We start from the raw sequence: 10115 nt of genomic DNA on the forward strand, positions 1-10115 counted from the left end.
GTAGAAAGGATGAAAATCTCCTACGATTCGATACTGGTGAAAGTAGGCCAAGGTCTGCATGTTTGTCAGCACGATAACTTCGCAACCGCTCAAGGTATCATCACAGAATTTTACAGGTGATAGTAGGGATGAAAATCTCCAACGAGTTTGAAATTGGTGAAAGTAGGTCAAGGTCAAAGTCATATTCCTAGCCGCACTAGATATGTATCGGCTCATGGGTGGTGTGATTCCCCCCTTGGGTGGGCCTCTAGTGTCATGTTATTTTTGTCTACATCACAGTTTGTTTCTACGCCCTGTTCAGGTGATTCAGACACCACAATCTTGCCCTCATCTACATTCACTTTTAATTTTACTTCCTTTACATATTTGACCTACTTACTCTACCAGAGTTAGTGTATTTCTCACCCTGTAACATCACTGATCACTTGCCAACACAAGTGGAAACTTTTCATCACACTGCTTCAGAAACTGTTCTCTCCAGATGTGCTTGCTTTCATCCCTTTCAGTAGCTTGTCCACAGCGGCATTAAAGACGCGGTGACATGTCAGCTCTCTTTTGTTACAACATATTGGGTGAGTTTCTCACTCAATTCGCCGTCGGCTCTCACAACAGCTTTGCTACGTCATACAAACTTTGGATGGCCGGTAATCTAAAGTTCACTCTGTGTATAGTACCTACCCTCCCTGCCTCCCGTGTGTGTCGTTTCTTCATATCTGAAAATAATTCAGACAACCTCCTATCTACTCTTAGGACATTGTCTCCGAATCACTTGGAGCAATTATACATGATGACCACCCTTAGGCCATCCTGTTCTCTATTATAACATATTAACAGCTCAGTCTATGCTTTTGCCTTTACTGAATATTGTACATACATTAGGGAGACTCTTATGTGGTTGATAGGCTCTCTTTTCCCCTTTTGTTTATGTAGAATTACTATTATAACTTCCTTCCAAGCCTTAGGCACTAATTTTTTTGTCCATGTTACAATACGCAGCTGCAGGTATAGTACATATCGCTACTAGTGCTTTCACACACACACACACACACAGACGCGCGCACACACACACACACACACACACACACACACACACACACACACACACACACACACACACACACACACACACACACACACACACACACACACACACACACACACACACACACACACACACCTCTCAGTACTGATCCTGCTTTTCCCATCTACACGTACATCAATGTAGAGCCAACTTCCATTCTACTGATGTCTTTCCTCTGCTGCCTTATCCATTCCCAGAACTGATATCACAGCATTCCTCCACCTCACTACATTTAATAACTGAGTGAAATGTTCTCTCCATCTCGCCAGTCCTCACGCTTCTGTGTTAATAGTACCATTTATATTCTTTACCCCCTTCTATTGATACTTTACATCATCCTCTCCAACTCCCCTCTCTTCCTTCCCATATAGTCCTTCCGTTTATCACCCTACTCCTCATCAAACTCCCTACCTACTCTCTAGACTCTTCGGACCAATCGTGTGTGTGTGTGTGTGTGTGTGTGTGTGTGTGTGTGTGTGTGTGTGTGTGTGTGTGTGTGTTTGCTTCCCCCTTTTTATATTCACCGATACATTTCCTCCTCTGTCTCTACACATCTTTTTACTGCACTTTCTTCCTTGTTTACATTATTTTTACCGTATCTGTTTATCTCATTTCTTTCCACCAAACAGTTCAGCATGCCTCTTCTCCGTCTTATTTGACACATATCCTTCACATCATACCTCAGGAAATTTCTCATAATTCTGTCACGTCATTAACCTCATTGTTAACATATATATATATATATATATATATATATATATATATATATATATATATATATATATATATATATATATATATATATATACATGCCTAACCTCTGTGTAGCTAAATCCCTAAATTCTTATTAAAAAAAAAATAGTTTCGTCTCTTCAACACTTTCCTTTGTACCTGATTAACGCCTGTACTAAAATCATCGAGGGAAATTTAAGTATCATTGATGGGAAGTTGGATGTTTGGTGAGTACAGATGAACAGGGATTTATAGTGCTGATAGGGGAAGGCAGGGAAATAAAGAGGTGGGAGGTGCAGTGTCGGCTTACGAAACACAAGGAAGCGACAGGGAAAGTGAGTGCTCTTCGGGGAAGGACGAAACATGTGAATGACAAGAGAGAGAGAGAGAGAGAGAGAGAGAGAGAGAGAGAGAGAGAGAGAGAGAGAGAGAGAGAGAGAGAGAGAGAGAGAGAGAGAGAGAGAGAGAGAGAGAGAGAGAGAGAGAGAGAGGTAATTAATTATTCAGTTTTTTGCCTCAGTGTGATGCAAGTATATTTTGCATACGTCAGTTTAGGTACAGGTGCCTTCAGTCAATGGGAACACTGGTGGTGAGTGAATACAGTATGTCTGATTCTATGAACAACTGGTCTGATGGCATTAACTCAACTCCCACCTTAAACAAAAGATTAACTTGGATGAACTGTATTTTTTTTTTTATACTAGGGTAGTGCCTTAATTTACGTGCACGAATATGTAATTTAATGAGCAAGATAAAATAATGACTTACAAATATATGCATACAAGATAAATTTCTACGATAATATGTTTGAATTTCGATTAGCGAGGAAGCGAAAAAATAAGGAAAGGGTCTATATAATGGATAAAATTAATGGCTGCAATTATAAGAACAGAGATAAGGTTAAATATATTTAAGTTGATTTTAACTTACTTAGGTATATTCGAGAGCTGATTACCCCATATCTGATTAAAGAATATGTATTTCGCAGTGCTGGCAGCACAACTATGCAATTGAGATCGTTTCACATGATTCAAAATATACGAGTATATCTATATTAAATCAAACATATTACTGGCAAACGAACTTGTAGTGATCTGCCTAATGTACTCGTACATGTATATATGTCGCATAGGCTTGCCTACAGGCCCGTGGGCAAATATTATACACCAAATAATGGCAGTGTCCTAAAATGCTGGGAATATCCGGATATTTTGTCATGCACGGTGGCTCAGATAAGGTGCCGTGGATAACAAAAAGGAGGGAATTCAATTAAGATGAGATAATTACACCCGTTTCCATACCGTATCGGCAAATGTAATAACCAAAATATCCCTTTTTCTGAGCCTCCATACTGTACTCTCTTCATTTTACACACTTTAGTGTTTAAGTGATAGGTTGAGTCTTGCAGGGAATTTACATGCCTTGCACTAATCTGCTTCACGTGATGAGCGTACACCTGGATCAGCAGCCTCTCTGAGAAACTTATACCCAAGACAAAAACGTGAGGTTACCTGATCACAAAATCTTGGGTTAGATTTGTACTTTCCATACTTTAATCACAGCTATATGGTCATAATACCGCATTGATTGACTACTGTACCAAAGGGTTTGCCTATAGACCTGTAATTCACCCACTAAATCCATGATCATAATTCTCTTGAGGACTTTCACCGGACTACCTGTATGATACTCCATTATAAGCTTATCACAGGCTTCTGTACAAGAGCATTAGCTCTGTTATGTGCCTTGATACCAGTAAGTAATGGGATCCATTGAAATCGAACACCACCTCCTCTCTTCCGGATGAAACTATGCCATCGTGTAGCGCTGAAACAGCACTGCTATTCTTTAGATCTTTGGCCATACAAGGTTTTCAGTGCTGCCTGTGAGTCGCAAACTACCAGTGGACTAAAGTTCAATCTATGGGCATTTTGCAAGCAAGAGCTGCTGCAGCAAGCTCGGTTTGCAAACTACTGGTCCAGGTTCTCGTATGCGACAGTATTGCCACCTTTGTCCTTGACAACAATGCCGCATACCGATCGGCAAGTGTTTGTCTGTACAAATCCATCAGTGTAGAGTACATGATTCAAAGTTGCAGGTGTTTCCAAACGGGTGGGCATATAGTGCTACCTGCTGTGCGACATGTGGAAATTGTGTTTCCTTTTTGGATGGAAGTGTTGGAATGTGATCGTTGAGTGAGGTGCCTGTGCAGGGACATGGCTCAGCTTGGGTATGATCCACCGAGAGATCACGTTGCCCTGGCTGTGCCAAGTCCCTTCATGTGACACAAAGCCGTTTGGAAAGACGTACAGTACATTGCTGTCAGTCACCCACTGACACAGCGTCCCGGAGCTTGGTCTGAAGGAAAGATTCCCTCTTTTCTCACAACACCTTTACAGCATCAACAGTGTTGTTTGTTGAATTTTCTCATAAGCTGTAGGTAGTCCGGAAAATGTAGAAAGAAGAAATAAAAGCTTGCCTCTCATCTTCCTTAACTGGAAGATGCAACATCGCTCGAACAGACTTACTGGATATGATAATTTAACAACTCGGGTAACGCAAAATAGGGACTCCAGGCATGTACGCAAAAGAACAGTCAAAAAGTGAACTGATAATTCAGTGGTACTGTTGGAATTGCATTTTTGTTACAAAATAGGGTATCAGGAGCTGAGTCACAGTGAGGGCACAGAAGGCATCATTACCAACGGGGAATCGATTTCGTTCCGGTTCGGTGCTCAGCAACTCGGAAAACTTTGCTTTGCACAGAGACAGGTAGGCAAGACTGACAGACACATCCAGACTGCGGAAATTTCCAGTCACAACTAGCCCCTTTCGTCCTTTATTTGGCCAACTTCCCACATTCCTGAAATTACAGGTGTGATGAATAATATGAAGCTACAGAACTTATGGAATACAGATCCATCCATCCATCATCCAATCCTCTATTGCCCCATGAGGAGCGTAGGAGCCCGGGGCTAGGCAAGTTGGTCCTGACATTTAAGATGAGAGTGAAGCCACATTCATTATTTTCACTGGCACAGGTTTAACTCCATTCGTGATACATCTCATCCATTGATAATCGAAAAAATAATGTGAAGTGTATTATATTATATTACTGGTTGATGCTTGTGTTAACAAGAGTAATGAAGATTCTGGACCAAAAAGTAAGAGAGCTTAGTAATTGTACTGTGGTTGTCATGAAGATATCTGATATTAGCTTGGTCGTATAATTCGTGATGATACCATAAGCATTCTGGATATCAGGGAGTGTATAATTAGCTTACGACTGGCAAATAAGGCTACATCCGGGAATTTGTCACTTCTCGAGCGTCTGTTGAACACTGACGCGTTTAGGTTTCTTAACCCTCTGCCTCTCCTATTTAGTGACTGGAGCAGACGAGTATCAGACTTAAAAGTCTGTATAAACATATTCATTGCAATATATATCTTACTCTTACTTCGCATTATAGGCCGCACAATTTTAAACTTAAATCTTTCTTAGTTACATTTAGATATCCCAAAACAAGGTATATCTCTGCGTGCGGGAAGCGAGGGTGGGGTATTATTTTACTCGACGTGTGTGTGTGTGTGTGTGTGTGTGTGTGTGTGTGTGTGTGTGAACAGGATAAACAATTTTAATCCAACTGAGACCAAACTTAGTGGAAGGGTTGAAAGTCTTCTCATGGGTTCACCTATTAATTTTTAAAGCAAACTTGGGTGAAAGGTTAAGGGTAAAACAATGATACAGTAATTCGATTTTGAGAACAATCATTCAAAGGTTAAGGCAATAGGGTAAGGACAAAGGTTCGATCTTATAACTCAGATTTAATTCGATCTTTACCCAACTTGGCGGAAGGGTTGAAGGTTAGACAAGGATGAACAATGCTGAGAACAATAGTTTAGTATCAAGGTCACAAGGCGAGGTCAGTTCAAACGGTATGTATCCAGTCTGAACCAGACTGGGTAGATGTGTTGAAGGTTCGGCAAGGATGAAGTTATTCAGTTCTGAGAATAATAGATCAAACGTCAAGATCATAAGGCAAAATCATATGTTTGGTCCTCAGACCGACTGTAAGGTTGCCTTCTGACTGGTCCTTCTAGTTTACAGTCTTTATTAACATAGTTATTATGGCACGATTCAAACACCTTTTTTTGGGGGGGAGGGGGGCACTTCTCACACTGACGACCACTTTGCTACTGAAAGGGTAGCGTCCCATTTTCATCCAGAACTCTGTTCAGCTCTTTTCTGAATGTTTCTTTAGCATATGAACCACATTAAATTCATGAATTCTCACTATGCAGGCTATTCTTTGCACGAAATGGTTGACAGAAAAATGGGTTAATGTTTACAAAACCATAACACCGGATTCCTAAGAAATAATAACGGGAATCAATACGTTGGACGGTTTTAAGTGAACTTTCTCCTGTGACGTTTCTCCTCAAATTAAAGATAAGCGAGATATTGTGGGGTTTTAATGCCTGTCCGTGGTGGCGGTTTGTTTACGTTTCGTCCATTAAAGGCGATGCGATTTTATTTCTCGGTGGTGCATTATGATCATGGGCGGTATGCGTTTGTTTTCGCTGGTGCACTATGATCCCAGTTCGGGTTTGTAGACCGAAAAAGGGTTGCACACATATCTTGCTGTCCAGGAAAATTAGGCTATTATGTAATTCTATCACCAGCGACTCAAAATGCAGATCATTTCCCCATGGCCTCCATTAAAAATATAGGCTATCATGGTCTCCAAGGGGCTGTGGTTCCCAGATTGTGAACCAATGCAGCCTGTGTTCAGTTTTTCTGTTCCCTGCCAAACCCTTCACAGGACCAGACACTCTTCCTCTCTGAGCCACTTTAGTTTACTAGCACTCAACATTTCCTTACTACACTTACCTCTCCATTACTATATCAAGCAGGCCTTTTTACTGATTTTTCAACCGTTCAAGTCTTTATTTTAAGCACCCAAACGCCATTAGTCGTGAGTCATTTTCTCTCACGATAGTCATCACCTTGCTTCCAGGCCTCGCCGCTCAATGACGGTTACAAACTTCAACCAGCCTCCAAAGCACCTGCACATACAGTATATCAGATCTGAAATACTGCATGCATCCCTCCCTCGCCATTCATCGCCAGCTTCACTACCGTATACATAGCTACTGTACTGACCTCTTCCATAACCACACACACACACACACACACACACACACACACACACACACACACACACACACACACACACACACACACACACACACACACACACACACACACACACACACACGCATATTATATTTATTTATTTATTCATCTATCTATCTATCTATCTATCTGTTGCATTAAGTCATTTTATCTGGAAATAAAAAGTTGAAGGATTGGTGGGTCCACCCAGACTCTAAGTGCTTGACGGTTACAATAGTAGGCTATGGCATACAATCATGAGCCAGTGGCCTGCTTTACGTGTTGCATTGTACGTTACATAGCAAAAAGATACATTTAGTATATATTACGTATCAAAGTGAAAGACGAATATAGTGACATTAGGCTGTCGTGAGTGTGTGTGGCAGTATCCATGGTGTGGTGATGTGAGGGCCGCCGCCCCCACCACCGTCGCCTGAGCCCCTGCGTGCTGTGGTGGCGGTCCTTGTCAGTGACCAACCCATGGCGGCGGCGGGTGTGAGTGGGCGGTGGGCCGGGCATCGACGGCTGATTGGCCACCAAGGCAGGGGAGGGCGGAGCTGGTCTGCCAGCGCCGCCATTGGTCCCGCCCACCACGCCGGACCCCACCATTACCTTCATTTGCGTGCATTGCATCAGATCATTATCACTCACTTCGCAAGCACACCATCAAGTGTGTGTCAAACAACTACCATCCTGTCCCCTCCTCCCGCCCGCTGCCACCGTGGCGTGGTGTGGTGTGTGGTGCGGGCGTGTGGCAACTGTGAGGTGCCATCGGGTGCCAGGCGGTGCTGGTGGTGGTGGCAGTGGCACCAGTGGTTGCCCGGTGTCCGAGCCGTCCGTCCGCAGCACAGGTCAGGCCACAAGGGTGAGGGTGCCACGTGCAGCAATAGTGTGGCAGGGCGTGGTGTGGTGGTGGTGTGGTAGTGGTGTGGTGGTGATGGTGAGGGCGTACTGGTGGTGATGGTGCAGCGCGGGGCAGAGGTCATGTCGGGACACGTGGTGGCCGTCAAGTGCGAGTACTCCCCGCCGCCCTACACGTTGCCGCTTCAGGAGGCACAGTTTGCTCCCCGCGGCCCACCCTCCTTCTCCTCCCTCATGGAGGACCTGCGGCCTCGCAGCTCCTTCGGCAGCCACGAGTCAAGGGTCACATCGGCGAGCGAGGAGGAGCCGCGAGGCCGCAAACGTGGTCTGGAGGATGAGAACGAGGAAGCGCGGCTAGGGAAGATGAGGAGGAAGTCCCCGCAGAGCTATGAAGAGCTACAGCAGGCGCGGGTGCTGGCAAACGTTCGGGAGCGGCAGCGCACACAGAGCCTCAACGAGGCCTTCACCTCCCTCAGGAAGATCATCCCCACTCTGCCCTCAGACAAGCTATCTAAGATCCAGACGCTGAAGCTGGCCATCCGTTACATTGACTTTCTGTACCAAGTGCTGGACACGGACGCCCACGACCAGCGCCTCTCAGCCTCCTGCACCTACGTCACGCATGAACGACTCGGACACGCCTTCAATATGTGGCGTATGGAGGGTGCATGGGGTGGTCATCTATAATGCAGGTGAGTACACACACACACACACACACACACACACACACACACACACACACACACACACACACATACACTACTCCTCTGTCCACAGGAAGCTGGCGTAAAGTGTCAACGTCTTAACTTGACACCTGCAGCCGTCACCCGATCTGTGGTCACTCTCTCTCACTGTCCCTCTCTCCTCAAGTTCTCAAACCCTACGCAAACACACTCGCCTCCTCTCTCAGACCCTCCACAAGCACACTCGCATCGTCTAAAAGCACTAATCCCTTTGTCTGTTTCCTTGGACACTACACACTTATCATAAAACAATAAATATAGTGAATCCAAATGAAATATTATGGACATTGTAGCTAATCAACTGCGGTATAATGCTAAGAGAACGGTAACCTGAGTGTGATCGTTTTATTCACTGAGACTCCACAATTGATGAAAAGCTGGCAACACATTTTACAAACTGAAGGCTAAAATATCAATCCTGCTACAAAATGGTCGCCTTTCAAGTGGTATATAATAGGCTTTGTAGTGGGCCTCCTTTTCCTATAAGATATTTATTTGGCATATTACGTCATAGGATTCTACCCTATATTGTTTATGTAATTTTGATATTGAAATAGTTTGTACAATATTAATAACATATGAGTAAGATATTGATATGTAACGTGTAGAAAAAATCGCTAGGGGAAGTGTTGTGAAATCTCCAAAGCCATTGAGAATACGGCGCAGAGAACGATATATCTCATCACATCGGCGAAACGATGTCTTTTGTATTTTCTCCTTCTACCGCCAGACGACTATATTCAGCTAGGACAGACTTTTCAAACTGGAGGAGTTAGACATACGTTTTATTAATCCCTTTAGTGCGAGAGAGCTTTCCCAGGTTGATATGAATCGTGCTGATGTACCGAGAATAAACCTTAAAAATACGTCAGTTGATTCACAAGGTTAATATTGACTTCAGACTTGGTGGTCGTGTCGTATCAACCTACATGGGTAACACATCAGCGGTTACCAACGTAATATAATAAGGAGAATAAAAACAGCAGCAGTCAGTCCCTTGTTATCCCCCTTGAGGTGTAGGGGCCCAACGTTAGACTAAAGTAATCCAATACATCGAAGGGTGGATGGCCAGTATACTTCCCTTACATGATCGAAAAATCTGCAATCACCTGCTGGGGACAAAATCTGATCAAAGCCATCACTCCTACCAAAGCATTGTAACTACTGAATAAACCTGGATAATAAACCCTCGGAATCCGAAGATCGAAATTCCGTATTGCATTGAAGCTACAAGCAAGCGATTTGACTCAGCTGAGGGAAAGTTTGACAGTCACATGTTTCAGAAGTATTGGTAAACCCTCCCACTGCCATAAACTCTCGCTGGCATTTCATTCAGGCTAATAACCACACACTTGTACTTAACTGAGAGGGGAAGTTACAAGCCAAGGATTAAATCAATGAAATTAATTTGGTAACGGGTATTGATTCTCAGACTCCCTTCATTCAGTCTCAGCTGAATAAAATCATCTGCTTTAGCTGGAATAGAATACTTGAGTTTTGCCTAGAAAAAAGGGGTTAATGG

At 43.6% G+C, this 10115-nt stretch overlaps 1 protein-coding gene across 1 annotated transcript; it reads left to right on the top strand.

The window, feature by feature from the left end:
- The first annotated feature begins 7949 nt into the window (after positions 1-7949).
- On the top strand, positions 7950-8537 carry LOC145405242 (twist-related protein 2-like). The gene has a single exon (XM_080276663.1). The coding sequence runs from the start codon at positions 7950-7952 to the stop codon at positions 8535-8537; it is 588 nt and encodes a 195-aa protein (XP_080132789.1).
- Positions 8538-10115: the final 1578 nt, after the last annotated feature.

Source organism: Coenobita brevimanus, chromosome 66 (assembly GCF_032717465.1).
Source record: "Coenobita brevimanus isolate Jiangsu-jjx chromosome 66, ASM3271746v2, whole genome shotgun sequence".
Taxonomy (NCBI): Eukaryota; Metazoa; Arthropoda; class Malacostraca; order Decapoda; family Coenobitidae; genus Coenobita; species Coenobita brevimanus.

Coding starts and splice junctions, on each gene's coding strand:
- LOC145405242 (XM_080276663.1), top strand. CDS start 7,950: ATGGTGCAGCGCGGGGCAGAGGTCATGTCGGGACACGTGGTGGCCGTC.